Source organism: Mirounga angustirostris, unplaced genomic scaffold, assembly GCF_029215605.1.
Source record: "Mirounga angustirostris isolate CCGP_5_RB_7025 unplaced genomic scaffold, mMirAng1.0.hap1 SCAF_2, whole genome shotgun sequence".
NCBI classification, from domain to species: Eukaryota; Metazoa; Chordata; class Mammalia; order Carnivora; family Phocidae; genus Mirounga; species Mirounga angustirostris.
The window spans coordinates 20,070,885-20,094,427 of record NW_026991710.1 but is presented as its reverse complement, the minus strand read 5'-3'; the positions used below and the strand labels follow the sequence as shown (position 1 = coordinate 20,094,427).

Genomic DNA, 23,543 nt, shown 5'->3' with positions numbered 1-23,543 from the left:
ATGGAAATAAATGGTTTCTCAACCCCTGGTTGAGGTGGGGGTAAGATTGGAGTTAGCGAAGAGAAGAGGGCCTGGGGCCTGAATCACAGCCAACATAACTGTGTGCAAGTGCCCTTTGAAAAACTAAGGATCTCGTGCCCGTGATTCAGCTGGTGACAAGCCCAGTGTGGTCATCAGCATGCAGCCAGCCAGAACTCTCGGGGATGGGCTTAGTTGATACCTGAGCAGATGGCTAGGTGGCCTCTTGCACCTCAGCCCTTCTCCCATGCAATATGATTGAAAAGGCCCCAGGAGAGCTTCCAGACAGGGGCCTCAGCATGCTATGAGTCAAAATGCCCCACTCTCGGTACACAATGATCTCTGAGAGTGTCTTCTTAGAAATGTGGTTAGACCCAAGAGAGGTAATATGTGGACCTGCTAATAATGTATTTGGTACCAATATAGAATACTAAAAAGAGCCTGGAATTTGTAGTTAAGACTCCTGTCTGAGGGGCACCTGGGTGGCTCAGTCGGTTAAGCATCTGCCTTTGGCTCCGGTCATGATCTCAGGGTCCTGGGATCGAGCCCCGCATCGGGCTCCCTGCTCAGCAGGGAGTCTTCTTCTCTCTCTCCCTCTTCCCCTGCTTGTGTTCACTCTCTCTCAAATACATAAATAAAATCTTTTTTAAAAAAGAACCCTGGTTTGAGCTGACAGTAGTTAGTTATGTGACTCTGGGAAAGACAATCTCAGCTGTTTTGTCAAATGAGAGAAACAGTTTTTGTCCCACTTGTCATATAATGTGGACCATCAAATGAGGGAGTGTCTGTGAGAGCATTTTGTTGGCTTTAAGTGCAAGAAGAAAAATACCTTTGATTTAGAAAAAGTGTACAAAGTCAAATTTTCGCATACACCCTCCATTTCGAGCTCAGTGAGGTGGGCAGGGCAGGTATTAATTAATCAGGGCTGTGCCTCAATCCCCAAACGCTAATTATCTGCATTACATAATGGCCTTTATTCGGGTGCCGTTATGGCCACCCATCTCTCAAAACCCACCAAGCACCATTTCCTCCGAGTAGTTTTCCTCCCTGCCCATACACCCACCCCCTCATCCCACTCTTGCCTCACTTGGTGACCTTCATTAAATATTTGTCCACTGAATGAGTAAATGCGCAGAGTGGCTTACTACAGAATAGTAGCGAACAAGCTTGTAGAATGACGGTCCACAATAAATGTGTGACAATATGCAGGGGTGTGTGTGTTTATTCTTACACACATTTCAAAAAGAAAAGTTTGGTGAAATTGCATGGGATGCACATTGCCATCTTCTGTTCTGTGCTGCATCTTTTTTTGTTGTTTTTTTAAAGAAAATGAGGGGTTGCAAGTGAATTGATCTTGCTGCCCAGATGAAGGTGTCACGACCCATGACCTGGCAAACACTGTTAGAGAATATACAGCAGCCAGGGACCTTGTTCTTTGCAGTTTTGGGCAAGTCGCTTGGGTTATCTGTGAGGTTTATCCCAGTTCCAGCATTCGATGCTAATTCTAAAGAAAATAGGAGCTATGGGAATAGACACATAGCATTATGGCAGCTTGAAGATTTGCTGCATGTAATGTACTTTTCGTTTTTCCTAGTCTACGCGAGGAAGTCAAAATCTAATGAACGCTTAGGTTTGGGACAATTACTGTTTGAGGAAGATTGGGTGTTAGTCACACACGTGTCATCGAAACTGTGTAGGGATTGGCGAGGGAGACTTTCAAGTAAAAGTCAGGTTCCCTATCTAAAATCCTTGGGCCCCAGAGATGTTTCAGATGCAGGAATTATTGGAATCTGAGAGGAAATGCCATAAGCATACAGTACATTATGTACTGGCCCCAGCAGACTCTAGGGCGGTGACTTAGTCAATAATCAAACACATTGATTTGTCTTCAGCAAATGTATGAATATTCACATTTAGTGGCATAAAGACCATAAACGCCCTCACATGACTGGGGTCACTAACCGGACATGAACACGTTTTCGGTTTTCAGAATGCCGGGGGATTCAGAAAAACCCATAAAGGATTGTGGAAATAAGGTTTGTTATCCAGGTATCATGTTTTTCATTTTCAAAATCAACAGGACCGTTTATCCCTTCGGGAGAAAGTATTTGTTGAATGGGTGGCCGAGACCAGCAACAGCTTAGAGAAAACTGTTCCAACCTGGCCACTCTGGAGGAAATAGCCCTCTGGTTCTTTTCTGACGCCCTGTAGTTTGTCCCATTTCTTATAAGTGGATAGAAACCTTATTGCTTCCACTTGGCTCCCTCTCAAGGAGCACAGGGGAGAGATGCTTGTGGAGTCTTTTGTTTTTTCCCTTCTTCCTTCAGGCCTCATCCAAGGAAAGGAGAGGCAGACCCCCGAGATTTGGAAGCGAATGGGTGGAAGAGATGAAGGTTTCGCTCTTTTGTTTCCAGTCTAAAAAGTAGCCAAAGTCAAAACCGCCCTTCCTTAGCTTCCTCGTGCTGGGAATACCAACTCAACATAGGAACCGACTCCATGAATATTCTGGTATTTTTCTTTCTTTCTTTTCTTTTTCACGGAATGCTTAGTTTATCGGGCACTGGGGCCTTCCAGGGGTTGGCTCTACAGAGATGTGGGTTCAAATTCTGACTCTGCCCGCCCCTCGGCACATTACATAAACCCTTCCACACCCTACAGTGATAGCAGAGTGACCTCACGGTGTTGCTGGGAGGATTGAAGGCACCCATACGCGGAAAGCATTTGTCGCAAAAACTTTGTTTTTGGTTAATCATGATAATAATAAGAATAATGGATCTTCATCTTTGTAGTGGCTTGGCAGAAACACAGAGCAGGGGCAAATATCCTCTCCACCGGTCTCCCTACACTCGTATTCTTTGATACGGACTGCGGGAGTCAGGACGGGCTAAGTTAGGCTCTGGTAACAAACACTTACCCCAAATCTCCGTACCTTAACACCACGGAATTTTACTTCTGGATCATGTCACTTTCTCTGTGGACCCAAATGACTCTCCAGGGCAAGTCGTCTGCTGTGTTGGCACCACACTCCAGGCCGTTTCGTTCTCGTGGCCCCACCTGCTTCCACACCTGTTGCAGCCGGGGAGGAGAAGGCGTGGCGACTCTCACCTTGACCTTTAAGTGCTTTCGCCCTGGGAGAACCTCCTGTCCCTGCCAGGCCCATTTTATGGGATAAGGCAAGTTACGTGGCTCTACCTTACGCCAAAGCATGGGGAGGGATAGTCCTGCCATGGGCCTGGAAGGAAAGGAGAGCTGGAAATATTAGAGAGAGACATTCATGTCAACCACATAGACATTAGCCTTTTCTCATTCTGCCGTAAATTGTAATTGCAAACACAGCTTCAGGTCAGCACCCATTGCAGCCAGGTGGCGTCCGATAGCCCCTGCCATAAAGAGATTCTGGAACTGCCATGGTCATGGATGATTTTTGGAAACCGTTGAGCCAGTTCTGTCCTAGAAAAGGCAGGGGAAGCGATTTCTGGATGCTTGAAGTAAGTCCTACCTCCTGGACGGGAGCCCCCTACCTGCCTCCCCGCGCCCGCCACCGTGTTTTCCCGGACACCCTTTACCCCCAGTGATACTGGATTGTGGTGTTAAAATTATGGGTTCCTCAAGTTACAGGGCACCTTCCTCTCATTTCCAGGCAGTGCGTGTGTTCTGTTCTGTGGCTTTTCCAGGGCCCCCGCCGTTCATGATTAGCTCCTCGCGAGACCTACTTCTGGATGGAGGCCTCCTGGCTCTGCCTGCTGGTTTTCTGCTGTCCACCTCCTCCATCCTCTACACTTACCCCATCCTCCTTTAGAAGCTGAAATGTCTCAAGCACAGTAACTTGGTTGGTCCAGCTTTCTGTTTTATTTTTGGTCCCTCCCGAAGCTGGGGCTGGATCGGTGCACTTACCCGTTGTTCAGAGCTGCCAGCAAGGAGGCTCTTCAGGACCTTTTCCTTTCCTTCCAGTTCTGTTGTTTTGTTTCCAATTGGAGGGCTAGGAAATGGGTCATTTTAATGGCTGCCACCACGTGGACTGAACTATAACCATTTTAAAACGAGTATGAGAAATTCCTTCCCATTCCCCAATACCGCCCCCTCTGATGTGGTTTTGGAATATAGGTGAGGTTTGGTGGGGTGAGGTCCGGGGCCGACGACCAAGAAAGGATTCTTGAGACGTCTTTGATGCAAAATGATAATTCATTAAAGCATGGAGACAGGAGCCATGGGCAGAAGGAGCTGCTGCCCCTGAGTTGTGGGGGGTGGCTGATTAGATACTATGGGGTTGGGGGAGGTGAGGAGAAAGGGAGGCTTCGAGAAAGAAGTTTCATATGTTAAAGGATACCGGAGGCCTTGCCATTGTCAGGTAAAGGTTGTTTACCCCTGTAGTAAGGCATTAACAGTAAGATAGTTGGGAGCTTCTGAAGGAACATTATACTTTGCCCGCTTCAAGTATCTGTCAACGGGTTATAGATTATATGACATTTAATTGTATTTACATTCCCTTCTGGAAGACCATTGATAGAAATGCTTTGTTCTTGTAAATTGCTAAGACTTGTGTAAACTGAGGGAGACTCCTGTCTTGTAGGATTGTGATCTCTATAAGACCTTAACTCTTAACTATTTAGGGCAGCCAGGAGTGCATGAGGCATGTCACATATATCCCATGGGGGGGTTGTGGGGTGTCAGCTTCTGCTTTGTCCTCAGCTTGCCTTCTGATCCCTCATCACCTCCACACACACACACACACACACACACGCACACCCCTCCCAGAGTTTTCTCTTGTTATTTTGACAAAAGATGTAAGCTCTTTGGCCGGGTGCAGGAAAACGGAGCCCATGCGTGTACTTGTTCAGAACCCCTCTGGGCTGCAGAAAGTGGCACAGATAGCCCCAGAACGGTCCCGGGACCGTGCCTTGCGCCTGGACCCACGGGCCCCTGCCGGCCTCTCTAACTATTGCAGTTAGGGTTCTAACTCTCGAGGCAGCATGAAGCTGGAGGCCCCTAGAGCCTGGGTTTTCAGAGTGTGGCCGGAGTAAGAACCCCCTGTGCCAGGGGCTAACAGTGCAGGTTCCTGAGCCGGTCCCGGAGACTCAGGACCGGGCATCCGCATTTTCACGAGCACCTCCCCCCACCCCGGCGGGGGGCACACAGAGCAGTGTTTTCTAGCCTTCCTTCTTGTTGCTGCCACACCAGGGTCAGGGGGCTTTGGGGGAGCCGTCCCATCTTCAGGGCAGCACCACTTTGAGCTGCTTCAGAAATGAGGCTTCAGCCTGAGATTCGTTTTCTTGATAAAAATAAATGGCACGGGGGGCGCCTGGGTGGCTCAGTCGTTAAGCGTCTGCCTTCGGCTCAGGTCATGATCCCAGGGTCCTGGGATCGAGCCCCACATCGGGCTCCCTGCTCCGCGGGAAGCCTGCTTCTCCCTCTCCCACTCCCCCTGCTTGTGTTCCCTCTCTCGCTGTGTCTCTCTCTGTCAAATAAATAAAAAAAACTTTAAAAAAAAATTTAAAAAGGGGCACCTGGGTGGCTCAGTCGTTAAGCGTCTGCCTTCAGCTCAGGTCATGATCCCAGGGTCCTGGGATCGAGCCCCGCATCGGGCTCCCTGCTCGGCGGGAAGCCTGCTTCTCCCTCTCCCACTCCCCCTGCTTGTGTTCCCTCTCTCGCTGTATCTCTCTCTGTCAAATAAATAAATAAAATCTTAAAAAAATAAAAAAATAAAAAAATAAATGGCACGGAGGGCAATTTTTGCCGTTTGCTGTTCTAGACCATAGTAAGCAGAAGGAAGAGCAGTCGAGCTGTGGGTTCCTCAAGACGGCCTTTTTGCTGCTGTTGGCTTTAGGTTCTGTACGGAAGGTGTTTGTTTTCTGACCCCGTGGGGCGGGTACGATTGTCCTGTTTTCTGTGCCCTGAAGGGGACCCAACTGCAGTGATGCTGCTCAGCAGATCCCGGGTCACTGTCTTCACAGAGGCCTCTGTGCCTGTTTCCTGCCAGGTACTTTGGACCCAAGGGAAGGAAGTCCTATCACTGCCCTTCCCAGCTTCCAGGGCCCTATTTGAACCAGGCCTTGGGAGAGAAACAGCTTCTCTCTTGGATCCTAACAGACAGCAGGTCAAGTTCAGGGAGCCTGAATTGCCACTTTGCCGTTAAGGTGGCCCCTACCTGTTCCCTTCAGGAGACCGGATCTTACAGCTAATCTCGTCTATGGCACTTTACAGTGTCTCCATGCAATTGGAAGTTTCTTCCCCACAGTTGGAAGACAGTATCTTTGGGGCCTCAGAGTTGGATCTGATAAATCGAAGGGACAAAGGTGGCCATTTTTATGCCACCAATACCAACAGCACTGACAACCGAGGCTGCTGATCGCGGGCAAAGAACCGAAGGCGCAAGGGCAGATCTGTTAAATTCTGTGTAAATGGGATTTTTTCCTGTGTAATCTCAATACCTCCCTTAGGACACTGCAGTTTAGGTTTTTGAGCCTCTCTCCTCTGATATTTACTCGGTGGGGATTTTACTCCTGAGAAATCACAGTGGCAACAGAACCATTTTCCCTCCATGAAGACATGTCAAAGTCTTAAAAATCCAGGACATTTTAAGGCAGGATTCCAACCTCATTACTGCCAGGAATAAGATTCATCCAAGGTGGAAGTGTCCTCTCTTAGAACTCAAATCTGTCTCAGAATGGCTTTTCTTTCCCCTTTGTTTTTGAAGCTAAGTAATTACTTTTTTTTTTTTTAAGGAAAAAAAACTGTGCTAATGCACGAAACTCTTTTTCCCCTTTCATTTATTTGAAATTGAACTTAACAAAGTCAGTTCCAAGCAAGCACCATATATGAGTAATGCTTTTTGTCCAGTAAAAGCATTGACTCCAATCGTTTGGGAGTGCTGATTCTCTTTCTGCTTTTTGTGAGAGCGTCCATAATGACAAAGTGCTCATGTCAGAGTGTATAATGAAACTATAAATTGTTTTCATGAATGCTCTGAATTTGGTCTTTTACGGGGCAAATTCAAAAGGTATTTAATGCCACATTTGACATGCGTGAATAACCCCAGATGGTGCAGTATATCCAATAAAAGTAAAGAGTCCCAGTCAGGCTCACCCTGGCCCATGTGGTGGGTGATTATCAGGTGAGGGTGGTTCATGGTCAGCGTGAGGGGTGGGGGATGGGGAGAAGCAGGGACGAAGAAATCCTGTCTCTCTGAGGAAGAGTTCCAGCTAAGTACGCCCAACTGTTTGGGGGCAATCAAAGTGTGGCTAAACGGAGTTGGTCCCTGGGTAGTGGGTTGCTGCGTTGAAATTATGAACGTTGTACACATCTTGGTGGAGGTAGTGAACAAACATTCTCAGGTGAGAAAATGTCTGCTGGGTTGAATGGGCAAGTGAAATCTCCTGCAGTGACTTATAGTTCAATTAAGTTATTTCGAATAACACTTTTTGTATTTCTTTATTATAGGATAGCCATATGGGTTTCTTCCAGAAAATTTAGAAAACATGGAAAAGCACAAAGAATAAAATTGTAAAAAACACGTGACCAAGAGTTGTTACTAATATTTTTACAAAATTTGTATTGAATAATCTTTCTGTGTATATCATTTCATTGAATTTTAATAAAATTTTACATAATCTTACCTGAATATATAAATCCTTTTAAAACAAAATTTGGGTCCAACTGTCTATCTATCCATGTCACTTAAAAAATTTTGCTTTTTTACTTATGTCAGTTAAATTATTTTATCCGTTTATCCCAGTTTGCTAAAGTTCATGAACACCCAAGGTTTTGGTTCGGTGGTGAGTGGCGTACGTCTGGTACCGTAGCAGTCTGCATATTGTATGCTTACTGCATAAGTCATTTACTGACCGCCGTCTCTGGGTATATGTTCTCTAAAAACAAAAAACTCCACAAAACAAAACCAACCGGGCAGGATGCGTGAAACACAAGGTGTGTTAAGCGGAGGTCTATTGACGTTTTTGACCAGCTGCTTGGATTTGTTTGTTTTGCAGTACCTAGTGTGTAAAAGAAAGCTGGAGAGTAAAAAGGAAGCCTTGCTGATCCTCTCCAAGGAGCTGGACACATGCCAGCAAGAAAGGGACCAGTACAAACTCATGGCCAATCAGCTTCGAGAGCGCCACCAGTCCCTGAAGAAGAAGTACCGGGAGCTGATAGTACGTGTTACGTCATGGCAATGTTCTTGTGCCCTCATTAAGATAGAAAGTGGGTTACGCTGGAATTAAAATTTAGAAAGAAAAAAAAAAGAAAGAAAGGACTTTAACATGCCAGTTCTTAAAAAAAAAAAAAAAAGATTGCATTCAGACAGTTCCAAAGTGGAAAAATGAAGAAGTGCAAGTTGTCACCCCTGTTTCCTCCACAACCCAGCCCCAGTCACTGGCCGGTGTGTATGTGCTTCCAGACTGCTTGCCCCAGCACCTATGAAATATGCACACACACACGTGTTTGTACATGCTTCCTTATTGATTTATTTGTATGGGGCTTTTTTATCATTTTGTTGTTGTTGTTGTTTTGTTTCTTTTTTTTTTTTTTTAAGTAATCTCTACACCCAGGGTAGGTGGGGCTAGAACTCACCACCTGGAGATCAAGAGTTGCATGCTCTACCCACTGAGCCAGCCAGGCGCCCCTGTATGGGGCTTTTTAAAGAGGATTCATATTATAAATCTGCACTAATCCAGAAGCCACTAGCTACATGTGATTATTTAAATTTCATTTGAAATTAATTAGAATTCAGTAGACTTGAAAACTCTGTTCTTCAGTCTCAGCACATTTCATGGGTCCAATCCCCGCAGGTGGCCGGTGGCTACCGTATGGGATTATGTGGATATAGATTTCCCAGATGGCCACTGTATTGGACAGTGAGATACAGAGCGTTTCCATCGCTGCAGAGTGCTGTTCGTCAGCACTGTGTCAACGTTGTTCCAGCACTCACCTTTCACTCAGTACTTTGTCCGGGTCATCTCTCTAGGCCGTGCATACAAATTTAATTCATCTTTAAAAACAGTTGCATAGTAAGATTTCCATAATTTCTTTAACCTTTCCCTTATCCCGGGCATTTAGATTCTCTCTGGGTTTTCATGTGGCGAGATTTTTAAGGATATAGATCATACTGAGATGGAGGGTACCAATAGCAGAGCACTATTTTGCATTCTACTTTTTTCTCTCACGGATACGATCTCTGTTTTTGAGTGCCAACCCGATGGCTAACATTTAGCTGTCTGTGCTGGGATCATTGAACTGTCCTGGAGCAGAAATAGAATAGGAGGATTCCACGGGTCAAAATAATGTTGACTTACATTCGGGCAGCATCGGAGAGAAGCGTGCTCGTTTACTAAGCATTTATATGTTCACCTGAGCTCTTTTTATTCTCAGGTGGCAGCAAAAGGTGGGGGGGACCGAAGCCTTTTAAGACAGAAAGTGTGATAGGAGTACAAGTTCTCAGTTAATTCTCTTTTATTTTGAGCATATCCTATCCCCTCTTCCCTACCACCCCCCCCAAAATTGTTCGGCCCATAGAGAAAACTCAAGCATGTGCATGTCCACTATTATTCCTTTGGTTCTAACTATTTAAAAGAGGGATTCAACTCAAACCAAATGAAATATTATATCAGTTTTGGCTCTGCTCAAAAACAATTTTGATAAATCCAGTTTATTCATGCATTTACTTGATTCATATGGTTTTAGAAAGTATATAGGTTTGGTCCTAAGTGGAACTGATTACTTAGAGGTTTTTCCAAAATAACTGGTTCAGTTTATACCTAATTTTTTTAAGTATATTTGAGGAGCACCCGGGTGGCTCAGTTGATTAAGCGTCTGCCTTCAGCTCAGGTTATGATCCCAGGGTCCTGGGATAGAGCCCCATGTCAGGCTCCCGGCTTAGCAGGAAGCCTGCTTCTCCCTCTCCTCACCCCACTCATGCTCTCTCTCTCCCCCTCTCTCTCTCTCAAATAAAAAAAAATCTTAAAAAGAAAGTATATTTGAATTTGGTTCAGCACACTATTGATTGCAGGGGGCAGGAGTGGGAGGGTCTGAATTTAGTTCAGAGTTTGGTTCAGTTCCTTAAATTTAAGCACATATATATTTTTTTTAAGTAAAGTGTAACATTTGCTTCTTTTTAGGATGGAGATCCGTCACTTCCCCCTGAAAAGAGGAAACAGGTAAGACTTATTCCTGAAGTTTAGTGACTCTTGGGTTGTTCAAGCTGATGCCTTACAATGACTGGGGGAATCAGGGAATCCAAATTGTGTAGAGAACTTCTCTTAGCTTCCCAGAGTCCTTTTGTGTTACAGAGTGGGGGAGTGGGTGGTAGAGAAATGCTCTCTGAGAAGAGAGGTTGGTGGTGCGGGGGGGATGTGGAAGGAAACCCAGTGAGGTCCAACGAGGGAGAAGACGGCACACCAGCTGACAGCATTCCCTTTCTTGTTGGGAATCCTGTGGGGAGCCATGAGTTGGGAGCTCAGGGCTATCACTCTTTAGCGTACTATTCATGGATGGATTCTGTCCTCCTTTTTAGCCTCTACCACTTCAGACTTTTAAAACCATCTCACCAGTAAAACTCACATGCTCTTTTCTACTAAATGGTAGCCAACATTGTTTATAGGTGAATCCATTTTTTCCCCATAGATTTTAGATACTTACTTCTGTCATTGAACAAATCCTTATATATTTGTGGATCTGTTTCTAAACTTTCTGTTCTGTTCCATGGAGCTTCCTGTGTAGTCCCGGGGTTCTACCACATTATTCTAATGGTTTTGGCTTTATAATACTTGCGACATATGTTTGCGTAGTCTCCTTCCCTTGCTCTTGCTATTCATGGTTTTTTTTTTTTTTTAAAGATTTTATTTATTCATTTGAGACACAGAGATACAGAAAGAGAGAGAGAAAGCATGAGCAGGGAGAGAGGCAGAGGGAGAGAGAGAAGCAGGATCCTTGCTGAGCCAGGAGCCCGATGTGGGGCTCGATCCCAGGACCCTGGGATCATGAGCTGAGCCAAAGGCAGACGCTTAACCATCTGAGCCACCCAGGCATCCCGCTATTCACGTTTCTTATTCGTTACTTTTTCCAGATAAAACTTGCAAACATTTTATCAGGCCTTTCTCTTATTCCACCAAAACAAACCAACCAACCTATTGGTATTTTGATTGAAGCTTTGTTCAATTTCTAGATTAATTTGGGGATAGTTAAGATTTTCATAACATTATGTTCAGGAATATCATAAATCATATTTCTTTTAATCCAGTTGTGTAATACATATCTATGTTGTTGTTTTCCAAATATATCTGTCACACCTTTTCTCAACTTCGTAACTGTTCTCTGCTGACATGCCCTGAATTACAGCTTTTTATTTGCTTGAAGGGAGCCCAGATGATGGTGATGTTAATGCTGTGTGTTCCACGTTATGGAGAAGCCTCTGCCCCAGAGCAAGGCTTCAAAACTGGTAGATGCAAATAAAGATACAGGAATCGCTTTGTCTCTTTTTTTTTTTTTTTAAGATTTTATTTATTTGCGAGAGAGAGAATGAGAGACAGAGAGCATGAGAGGGAGGAGGGTCAGAGGGAGAAGCAGACTCCCTGCTGAGCGGGGAGCCGATGTGGGACTCGATCCCAGGACTCCAGGATCACGACCTGAGCCGAAGGCAGTCGCTTAACCAACTGAGCCACCCAGGCGCCCCTCGCTTTGTCTCTTCATAGCTGAAATGGCTAACTCAATGTCCTGTTTTTGCTCATCGACGATATACCTGACGTCAAACATAAACCCGTTGGGTCCATTTCCTTGAGATTTTTGATGCTGAGTAAATAGTATGCCCAAGACACAGACACACACATGGGACTTTTACCCTTAAACTGCAGTGCAACTCAGCCCTATGGTTACCCATTTGGTTATTTAGTTTTGCTCATTCCTCTATTCTCTTCCTATTTTATTTGATTATTTTATAATGCTCGAGGTTTGACCTAAAGTCAAATTTTGCTATGGAGCTAATTTTTTTCTGACCAAAATTACAAGGATGTAATTTTATCATGAATGTCTAAAAATTGGGCTCCTTAATCTGGAATTGCTAGATGTTTTTGTGTTTTTGGTGGCTATGAACAGTCATCTTTGTTGAGGTTTTCGAGTTTGTTAGTATTCATGAAGGGGTTTTACAGTTTAAGTGAATTCACGTTCCGTGACTTTATAATAAAAAATTTACATTGACTGAGGAGAATCTGAAGAATTCCAGTAAGTCTGTCAAGCTGCATTTGTATAGCTCTGAGAAAACAAGTTCAATGTCCTAAGCGTTGGCTTTTTAGATTTGAATATGGTGTTCGGTTTCTGTCCCTTTGGGATTTGTACGGTGGTGTGACTTTGGCTCTGTATCCTTCCTGCCTAGGTTGGAACCTCTGACTTGCTGCATGAGATAGGATGGGTTGGGTAATTCTAAAGTGTTTAAACAGTAAAGAAATCAATGGCCTTGCATAACCAGAAGTTCAGAGGTAGTGCTTCCTACTTCTTCTCCATTGTATGTACTTCTCTCCATTGTGCCGCATTTGGCAAATAAAAATACAGGACACCTGGGGGGGCGCCTAGAGGGGCGCAGTCTGTCAAGTGTCCAACTCAAGCATCGGCTCAGGTCATGATCTCAAGGTCATGAGATCGAGCCCGGCGTTTGGGCTCCATGCTGAGCCCCCACGCTTGTGTGCATGCACACGCTCTCTGTCTCTCTTAAATAAATAAATCTTAAAAAAAAAAATATAGGACACTTGAGAAATTCGGATTTCAGATAGACAATTAGAACTTTTTTAGCACCTTGGGGCACCTGGGTGGCTCAGTCGATTAAACATCTGCCTTTTGATCTCAGCTCAGGTCATGATCTCAGGTCCTGTGTTCAAGCCCTATGCTGGGCTCTACGCTGGGCATGGAGCCTCCTTAAGAAAAAAAAAAGTATGACCCATGCAATATTTGGGACAGATTTATGCCAAAACATTTTTCATTGTTTATCTATAATTCAAACTGAACAGGGCATCCTGTATTTTATTTGACCACTCTACCACAGTGCCAATTTTAACATCAGCTTTCTCTCTTGAAGAGAAAGAGAACTCTTGAACTTTCTCTTTCTTCTTTGCTTAGAAGAAAGAACTTAGCCTTCTAAGGCTGGTTCCCCTAAGCAGGAGAGGCAAAACCCCAGCCATGAAATGGAAGAGCTCTTCTCCAATATAACTGGGCTAGTGTAGGACATGCTCCCATTCCTGGTCTACTGACATTCCCCAGGAGAGTGCCATATGTTGATGGGCTTCTATTAATCACCGAAGATAGAAGGGCTGCTAGGAAGCCAGCAGTGACACCCAGTAAACTAATTGTGTGGCCTTGGGAAGGTTCCTTTGGGTGTCTCAGCGGTCTCATCCATAAAATGGGAATAAATATGGTACCCACCACATAGTAGTGCTGGCAGATTCCTCCCTATGGTGCCTGGCAAAGGGTGAGCACGAGTGAATATTTATCATCCTTTCCTTCTCCTCCTCAGCCCCTTAAATTTTTTTTTAAATCAGTTGTATATTCGTGTGTTGAATCTGCCTACCACGGCCCTTGTCAGGACCCTTCTGTTTACATTTGGCAGGTTGAAGTGGCTGGGGCCACAGAGGAGGTTCCTGGCTCATAGAACCTCAGAGGGGTCGGTTGAGCAGTGAGCAGGGAGGCAGAGATGCAGCCAGGGCCTCAGGTATCCCAGTCCCTCCTCTGCCCTCAGCAGCTATCATTTCTTTTTGTGGACTTGCCTTCTCTGTAGAATGGGAAGTGTGTTGACTGCATGAGGACTACAGACTCCACATCTTTGATTTCTAGAAAAAAGTTGCTCCTCAGTCCCAAGTGAGAGCTCCTCTAGGCCAGGCTCAGGCCAGGGGCCCATCTCAGGGTCGGCCAGGCACAACCAGGCATCCTACAGACACAGGAGGCTTCTACTGTTGTCATGTTAAGGCTGGGTAGGCAGTGTCATAACCATCTGCTCTACACACCTTCTTCAGACAGTCTTGGAATGACCAATAGTGATGCTGGCAGCCAATGTTTTGGAGTGCCCACTCTTGCCGTGTGCGGGCCCTGTGTTCAGCACTGCACTGTGGATGAGCTCATTTAGTTCTCACATAGCCGTTCGAGGTGGGTGCTCCCATTGGTGTTGCCATCTGACAGATGAGGAAATTGAAGCCTGTGGTGGTCAGGGAAATCACCGCAGGGAAATGATGTAATTCACTGGGGTGGGAGCCAGAGTTTGAACCTCTGCCGTCCACTCAGAGCTCATGCTCGGAGCCACCATGACTCAGTACCTATTTACGGAGCATCTCATGGGTGTCTGTGCTTACGGTCTTAGACAGTAGAGACACCGGTGTGAGAAGTCACACCCAAGTCCCTGAGCTTCTGGAACTTGCCTTGTAGGTAGGGCAACCACAGCTGTGTTTCCCCAAGAACGTCTCCGTTTAGTCCTGGCATAATTTGTATTAGTGCTCTTTTTCACTCTCCCAAACCTCTTGGTTTAGATGATGAATAATATAGTCACCTTAATTCTAGTAGAGATGCTATGAACCAACAATAAACAAAATAATTAAAATATATCGGATGTTAATGGTCATTGGTGCTATGGAGAGGAAAAGCATAGCCCAATGCAAGGGAGAGAATTCTGGCTTAGTAATGGAAGAGATGTCTTGAGAAATAGTGGGGGAAAATAGTTCCAGGATTTGGAAAAATAAAGAATTTTACCCACTCAAAATATGTTTTTTAAATTTTATTTACCTTTAGTTAGTTTATTTATGGAAGCATGTGACTGGTTTTGGGGGAGCTGTTGTTAAGATGCCTTCTTCACTAGCTCAGTGTGGGGAAGAAAACGCACCAGTAAGTGTTTAGGTACGGGTTGCAGTGAGACTTTGCATTTAGCCAGAAGCAGACAGCTTTAGCACACATGTGACAGGCCTGGAAGGGAGAGGCATAATGATTTTCTTCACTTTTTCATCTAGCAGGAAGGGGGAGAAGGATGCACTCTGACCCAGAGTCACCCATGTTGCATGTTTATCCCAAAGGCAAGACAGTGGGTAAAATATTTACCCCTCCAGCTGCAAAGCAAGTGCTCCTTATTTAAGCAGAAGGCACTGGAACAAGAACCAGCTGTCAGGTTAACAGATGGGACATGGAGGTCAAAAGACCCCCCCTATTAGAAAAGCAGAAGATGTCACATGGAGCCATCACGTTGCCCATCAGCCTTGTTTCTTGATTGGGAAGGAGGAATTTCTATGGTCTCTACTTACTGCCCTCTTCCCCTGTTCGTGTCTCAACTCAGAGGGAGAGATGGCTATGATCACTGTTACGGGCGGGATGTTTGTGTCCCCCCAACATTCATATATTGAAACACTGCTCCCCCAGTGTGATGGTTTTAGAAGGTAGTGCCTCTGAAAGGTGCTTAGGATGAGAAGAGGTCATGAAAGTGGAGCTGTGATGAGTGGGATTAGTGCCCTTCAGAAGTCACAGAGAGCTTGCTTTCTCTGCTCTGCTCCCTGCCCCCTGAGGATGCCCCAAGGAGTCACAATCCAAGAGGGCCCTCGTCAGAGCCTGACTGCGTTGGCACCCTGGTCTCAGATTGTCAGCCCGTAGAACTCTGAAAAATGATCTTCCAGGGTTTATAAGCCCCCCAGACTATGGGATTTTGTCATAGCAGCTTGAGCTGACTACAGATGTATTTGAGGGTTCTTCTCAAATGTAGGTAGAAGCAATACCACGTCCTCAGCCTTGGTCATGCTTTGTGCTTTTCAGAGACCAAATATGCATACACGTATGGACCAATGTGACCTCCCAACTATCTCCAGAAGTCACACTGGACAAATTAGGTCTTCCACAAAGTTGCAAGGCATCATCTCGGCTCACAGCAGGTGGTAAGAGCCTGGCCTCTGGCATCTGATGGTACCCATGTGAATTTCACCCTTCCACCTGCTGGTGGGTGATCTCAGGCAAGCTGCCTACCCTTTCTTAGATTCACATTCCTCCCCTCCAAAATGAACGTAATAATGAGACGTGTTCATAAAGCTCCTCTGAGGAACTAGTATGATAATGCTCATCATGCGCATTGCCTGGTACTTGCTGAGTGCTCAGTGAATGTTGGCTGGTTTCTATTTTTCCCGTGACTTGTCCAAGGTCACACAGCCAGTTCATAGAGCAGGACTAAAATCCAGATCTGGTGGGGCACCTGGGTGGCTCAGTCGTTAGGCATCTGCCTTCAGCTCAGGTCATGATCCCAGGGTTCTAGGATCGAGCCCCACATTGGGCTCCCTGCTCTGAGGGAGGCCTGCTTCTCCCTCTCCCACTCCCCCTGCTTGTGTTCCCTCCCTCGCTGTCTCTCTCTCCGTGTCAAATAAATAAATAAAGTCTTTAAAATAAAATAAAATAAAATAAAATCCAGATCTGCTAACTTGTAGTTCCGTGTTCTCGTTCAGGTTTTTTGTTCTATATTCGACTCTTAGACTTAGTGGGGAGGAAGCATAGTCAACGTTTAACCTAACCCATTTTGGAAGTCCAGAAACGAAATGCTTTGAAGTGCTTAGACGTGGTGGAGAGCCAGAAACAGCTAGGACTGTTTACCTGGTAAAGCCAGTGTTTTTCCCATGGCAACCGAGGGTCTGGTCATAAATATCTTCCTACCTCTTTTGTCCCCTCCTCAGAGGACAGACCAGAACTTTCATGTTTGTAGTTCTAGAAATATAGTTGTCGAGGCTTTCTTTTAGAACTTAGAATCCCTGGGGTGCCTGGGTGGCTCAGTCTTTAAGTGTCTGCCTTCAGCTCAGGTCATGATCCCAGGGTCCTGGGATCGAGCCCCACATCAGGCTCCCTGCTTGGCGGGGAGCCTGCTTCTCCCTCTCCCACTCCCCCTGCTTGTGTTCCCTCTCTCGCTGTGTCTCTCTCTGTCAAATAAATAAATAACATCTTAAAAAAAGAAAAAAAGAACTTAGAATCCCTTTTCAAACAACTCAATTTCCAACGGCAAATCATCCGTTAAGGAAGCTGTGAAGAAATCGTGACAACAGTGATGCACTAATAAGTTCTCATGGGATATTGAAATGAAAACGTCTTCTTGATACCCTAGGCAGACTATACACAGAGCACCTCTTCACGCCGCAGGGAGAGATCACCAGAAGATCTCAAGCAACCCTTTCAATATTTTTCTTTTGTTAAACAAGCTGTTCCTCCAAAGGAGACAAAGGGAATTTAAATTATCTTGGGTGAATGTGTTCTTAGTAGATGGGACTCTTTGGGGTCACAGCAGCATATTCTCCCCATTCAGACTCCTCCCTGAGTCAACAATCAGATGCATCTTTGTCGTCTCCCATTTTGATTTCAAGCCGACATACCACAGGAGGTATTCCTCCTGGCTTAAGAGGCAGCCTTCACTTCCTTGCCTTGAAGAGTGACGGCTTATTTAGATGCTGACATGTGCCAGAATGCCAAGCCCGGAGAAATCGGAGCATAGAGTGGCCCTCTGTAGGATGGGACAGAGCCTTTTACTTCAGTAGAAAAGTCTTCTTGGTCAATCTTATTTTCCTCCCCCGGTGACTGCAGATCAGAGCAACTCTGTATGTGCGTCCTGGGTTTGATGCTCACAACCTAAAACCTCCTTCAAAGATCTCAAGTGCTTTGAGATGTTTCTTTTCATGACTCTCTGAACAGTACAGCTTTCCTGTTCCACCAGGGAAGTTGGCAAGAAATCCAGGCCCAGCTTGCGGGAGCCCTCCCAAATCTTAGTAACTGTAACTTCATTCTGAGTACTGGAGCATCTTGCTATCAGCTCTGTGGATCCTTGCAGGGAGTTTGGGAGGAAGGTGAGAGCGCCCCCAAATTTATAGATGAGGATGTTTAGCCTCGAGGAATCTAGAGACCTTGGGAGGAGGCAGATGTAGAATCATAATGGCCAAGATGAAGCAAGTATTCAAGTCAACAGCAACCTCCCAAACCTATGTGTGCCTATGGGCCCGGAAATGCATTCATTTGCAAGTGTGTGTTTTGAGGTTATGAGGTGGGAGTAGGCTGCTGAGGGCTCTTTGCATAGTCGAAAAATATGTATGGAATGAGCTCTGGTTGGTTGTTTCTGTGTAAATAGGAAAACTGTCACTGTAGCAGAGGTCATCCCTTTGGCAGTTGCTATGAATAGGGGGCCCTTGCTCAGCAAAGCAAGTCTCCGTCTATTACTGTTAACACAGGAGTTGCCATAGACCAAAGCAGCGGAGTCGAAATTGCAATTAAATTTGCTATCAATCACACTGTTCAAGTATACCTGATGTTTCATCAAACATTTTTTTAAACATATTCTTATATAATCTAGTACTTTGCCCTATCGAAGGTATGGCTTCAGGGAGTTCACAGCATCAATTTTTTTTTTAAAGATTTTATTTATTTATTTGAGAGAGAGAGAGCAATAGAGAGGATGTATGTGCGAGAGAGAAAGAGAGAGTGCACAAGCAGAGGGGAGGGGCAGAGGAAGAGGGAGAAGCAGACTCCCTGCTCAATCCCAGCCCAGGACCCTGGGATCACGACTGAACTAAAGGCAGACGCTTAACCAACTGAGCCACCCAGGTGCCCAAAACACAGCACCAAACTTTTAAGCACCTCGTCCAGCAGCATAGTTTCTAAGTCTGATCTCTGTCTCTTTCCCCCTCACCCTCTCTTTTCCTTACTGTTCTTGAGAAAGTATGTAGGTCAAGGTTTTACCTGTCTCTCTGTCTCTTACTTACCTTTTTTCCCCTCCCACTTTTGATTTGCACTCTTATGTCAGCAAATTGAGAAGTTACAGGACTTTCTGGTATACATCATTTTTACATTGTGATGTAGACTAACTTTTCCATGGCTAGGTTACTGCAACAAATGTATCAAATAAATTACAGAGGTTCAGGATGACATGAGGGATCGTCCCTGGAGTGTTGCCCCCGCCCTCTGGTCGCTGGTCTGAATTATTTAAGGACTCAGGTGGAAATATGTAGCTCGCCCGTTTTTCTGCTCTTCCTGGTGTCTGGGCTAGCGCAAGGATGGAAGGTTAATCTTAAACTTTTCATCGCTTTCTTTTATTTTGTGTTGTTGTTGTTGTTGGTTTTTTTTCACTCTGTACTCTTAGGTTCAGTCAATGGGGGCCTGCCAATTTAACTAACAAAAGACAGAAGGAAAAGCATACAATTTTATGGCTATTTTAAGTGTATGGGAGTTCACAGAAGAACTGAAACTCAAAGAAGTGGTTGGCTCGGGCGCTTATATACCATTTTAATAAAAGAAAAGGGGTTTGGGCTTCAAGGGTTGATCATGTATGGGAAAGTGACAAGGAAATGTTCAAGGAAATTAATGGAAGCTAAGGGGTTTTTTAGTAAGTCTTGTTTATGCAAACTTCTTGGGGTGCCCCGAGTGGCTCTCTGGTGATGGGTTGCTTTCTTCTTCCTGGTATGGAAGAGGGCGGGACACCTTCACAAAGGGAAACTTATGCCCTGTTTTTAGGCACAGATGGGGAGGAGGGAAGGGAACTCTCTGTATCTGTTGATTCTCAATTGCCTGCTGCTCAAAATATCCTTATGGCAAAGTAGAATATTTTGGAGTGGGCATATCCTGATCCCCTTCATATCCATCTTTACTTTTCCTACTTCAGGGAGAAAAATGGTATGTAGTGGATCGTTTTCTCCCCATCTGAAGGATTCAGGGCTGTTTCTTATAGCTAGTGTCCTGAAACCCCTTCTTTGTGAGCCAATGTTGATTACTTGATCATTGAAAACTAGAGTCCTGGGACACCTGGGTGGCTCAGTCGGTTAAGCGTCTGTCTTCAGCTCGGGTCATGATCCCAGGGTCCTGGGATTGAGCCCCACGTCGGGCTCCCTGCTCAGTGGGGAGCCTGCTTCCCTCTCGCTCCCTCTGTGATCTCGTTCACTCTTGCTCTCTCTCAAATAAATAAAAATTTTTAAAAAATCTTAAAAAACAAATGAAAACAAGAGTCCTTAACAGTGATGATTATTGTCATTGCCAAATGTGATATATCATTTATTTTTTTTTAATCTCCCTGCCATCACTTCTTATAAGTTTAGAAAGTGTATTGCATCTAGAATGTAAAATGTTCTGACGTATTTAATGGCACTTACAGGGGAATCAAAACCCAGTGGTAGAGGTAAGAGCTAGAGCCAAGAAACAGCCCTGAATCCTTCAGATGGGAAGAAAATGATCCACTATATACAATTTTTCTCCCTGAAGTAGGAAAATTAAAGATGGATATGAAAGGGATCAGGATATGCCCACTCCAAAATATTCCACTTTGCCATAAGGCTATTTTGAGTGGCAGGCAATTAAGAATCAAGAGATTACAGAGAGTTCCCTTCCCTTCTCCCCATCTGTGCCTAAAAACAGGGCGTAAGTTTCCCTTTGTGAAGGTGTCCGGCCCTCTTCCATACCAGGAAGAAGAAAGCAACCTGTCACCAGAGAGCCACTCGGGGCACCCCAATAAGTCTGCGTAAACAAGACTTACTAAAACACCCCTTAGCTTCCATTAATTTCCTTGAACATTTCCTAGTCACTTGCCCATACCTGATCAACCCCTGAAGCCCAAACCCCTTTTCTAGGATGCAGTGGGACTGGAGGAAAGTTGGAAGAACGGCTCCCCGGGCCCACGTGACTACCTGCCTTAGTGAGAATGTCTGCCCCCGAAAGGAGGAAAGGTTGGGGTGAGATCCACACTTCTCTCTCACCTTCCAGATCTTTGCCTCCACGGTAACTGTCAGGATTTGTGGCCTTCATCTTTGTGCAGAGAGAATTATTGGGACCGGCATGGCGCCACACCAAGGGCTGGTCTGGCAGCACACCTCTGCAGACATCACTGGTAATTGGGGGTTCAGTTGTTCCTTGGCAAAGGTGTGTCTGAATCCTTTCAGCCCCGGGTGTCCCAGTGATGTTCCCATCCAATCTCGCTCACCTCTCTTCCCCATCACGATGTTAGTGAACCTGCCGCTGGAAAGAGTCACTGCGGTATATGGGTCCTATGATAAACGCCACTGTATTCATTCCCCTGTTAACAGAGCTAAAATGTCAACCTTCCACGTCGGCCCGGCTAGATCTGAATATTTAAAAGAGGCTTCTTTCTAAACCTTTTTACGGTTTGCTGTTTATGCTACCTCCTGCCCCAGAGATTTAGAGGAAAGATCTCTCAATTTGGTTTTCCTTCCCTGCGAAAGCCTTCCCAGGGTTAGGCGGCCCGCCACTTTTTCTTTGACATTTCCTTTACATAGTGCTGCTCTTGCCAACTGATGGTCACAGAGTCCTTCTCAATAACACGGAGACAAAACGCTCTGTGTAGCTGATAAATTATAAGCAGGTGCCACGCGTTAGCTTGATGGATTGTTAGAGTGAGCGTGTGTGAGTCATGGTGTTATTTTTGGTCAAAAGAATCGTGTGAACTTTTCTCCTCTATTTTGAGTGTTTCGAAATGGACTACTTTTCTTTTTTTCTTTCTTTCTTTTTTTTTTTTTTCCTCTTTAAGGTATATGTCAAGGAATTAGGTGCCCTATCAGAGCAGTCATTTTCCAGTTCCTGAAGTTATTGTTTTGGAGTTGAGGAGGCTGAAGGACTGAAAAGACTGAATAGAAAAGAAATGGGTGTTGACAAGTAACCCAGCCTGGGAAATGTGAAATTACAGTCGCCAGCTTTGAAGCGGGGTGCCTCCCCCACCCGACCCTACCGCGGAGGTCAGTTTCAAAGCCAGGGTAGATTTCCTAGAGCCCAGCGTGGAGGCTCTGTGCTCCTAATTGACCACCATTCTGCGGCTAGTATACAAATGCCTGGCTTTATTTTGGTAGAATTCTTTTCAGCTGGCTGCCGAGTAAATAATGGTTGGCAGTCACATCGCTGGCTCCAGAAATCGTTGTTTCCTGAAGCAGCTCTGTCCTCTGCTTCACGTAGCACTGGAACCTTTGATGTGTATACAGGGTACCTGCCCTGCGCTAATAGTCAAGTCCCTGGGAGCACGTTGAGCTTGGTGCTTTTCAAAGCGAGGCCCAAGGACCATGCCAGGGGGCGGGCTACTGGCTTCTGGTCCACGATAAACACAGAAATTGAAGAAGTGTTCAGAAACTTCTGTGGCAATTTGACAGCATGATTTTATGTCTGTTGACTCTACCAAACACTTGGGGTTTTTATCCTGATGTCACTTTAAATTCATTTTTTAAAAGATTTTATTTATTTATTGAGAGAGAGAGAGAGGACACAGAGGAGAGGGAGAATGAGAAGCAGACTCCTTGCTGAGCAGGGAGCCCAACATGGGACTCGATGCCAGGACCCCGGGATCATGACCCGAGCCAAAGGCAGATGCTTAACCAACTGAGCCACCCAGGCACCCAAATTCATTTTTCTAGAAATTGATTTTTATTGTATTTTACAAAAGTTCTACTCCGTGCCGGGTTGGAGGTAGAAAACCAGCCCTTCCCCACTGACAGATCAAGTTGTACTCGTTTAGCTACTACTTGAGGCTGGTGAGTGAACATCAGGTCTTCCCACTACCTGAGGGGCTCAAGCCACTGTTGATTCAAAGAGGAAAGATTGAGGCTCCTGGGTGGCTCAGTCTGTTAAGTGTCTGCCTTCGGCTCAAATCATGATCCCAAGGTCCTGGGATCGAGCCCCGCGTCGGGCTCCCTGCTCAGCCAGGAGCCTGCTTCTCCCTCTCTCTCTCCCTGCTCGTGCTCGCTCTCTCTCTCTCTCAAATAAATAAATAAAATCTTAAAAAAAAAAAAGGAAAGATTAAGGACATTGCAGATATTTCGTGGAGGGGTGTCTTCTATTAAGTTTCCACTGGTGGTACTCTTTTTAAAATTTTAATTTTAATTCCAGTATAGTTTACATGCAGTGTTATATTAGTTTCAGGTGTATAGGAGTGATTCCACAACTCTATACATTACTCCGCGCCGGTCATGGCAAGCATCCTCTTGATCCCCTTCACTGTCACTCTTAGAAGCATTTGTTCCTGAGCGCCCCTTCCGCTGGTTAGGACGAGGCAGGCGCCGTGAAGCAGAATTTGGCTGTGTCTCCTGCAGAGGGGTGCTGAACTGCTGCTTTCCCGCCCCTCCGTGGGGCCAGTCCCTCTGGTCTGTGAGGGAGGGATTATGTTTGCTGAGCTAATGTCTGGGAAATATTCTGGGGTTCCGTAGCGAGAAAGCAGAGGCAGCCCACTTGGGCTACCATGTGCTAAGGAAGGAGAGCTGCAGATGGAGGGGAGGAACTGGGAAAGCGAAGACAAGAGTTGAATTATCACTGCACTGCGGTCCCTGGTCTTGTGTCCTTGAACTGCGCTCCAGAACAGAAATCGGGAATCGTGTGATGTGACAGGAGAGGGAGCGAGGGAAGCTGGGTGCCTTTTCCCCTATCTGGAACTTGCCCCCCTCCCATCCACAAGGCTCATGCCGGCTCTCTCTGCTTTTTTAAATCTTGGTTTAAATGTGGTCCTTTCCTTGGACACACTCTGTTCCCTTTGCCCACTTCATTTTTCTCATCATCCAACCACTGGATCATTCTACACTTTATGG

The 23,543-nt window shown here is 45.5% G+C and overlaps 1 protein-coding gene across 3 annotated transcripts in view; it reads left to right on the top strand.

Annotated features, from left to right (window-relative positions):
- Positions 1-23,543, top strand: part of CCDC149 (coiled-coil domain containing 149) — a 102,722-nt gene that overhangs the window by 25,604 nt on the left and 53,575 nt on the right. For all 3 annotated transcript variants that reach the window (XM_064584339.1, XM_045881386.3, XM_064584340.1), the window contains exons 2-3: positions 8,004-8,165; positions 10,128-10,166. In XM_064584339.1, the coding sequence (XP_064440409.1) occupies positions 8,004-8,165; positions 10,128-10,166 (201 nt within the window). The remainder of the gene's footprint in view (positions 1-8,003; positions 8,166-10,127; positions 10,167-23,543) is intronic.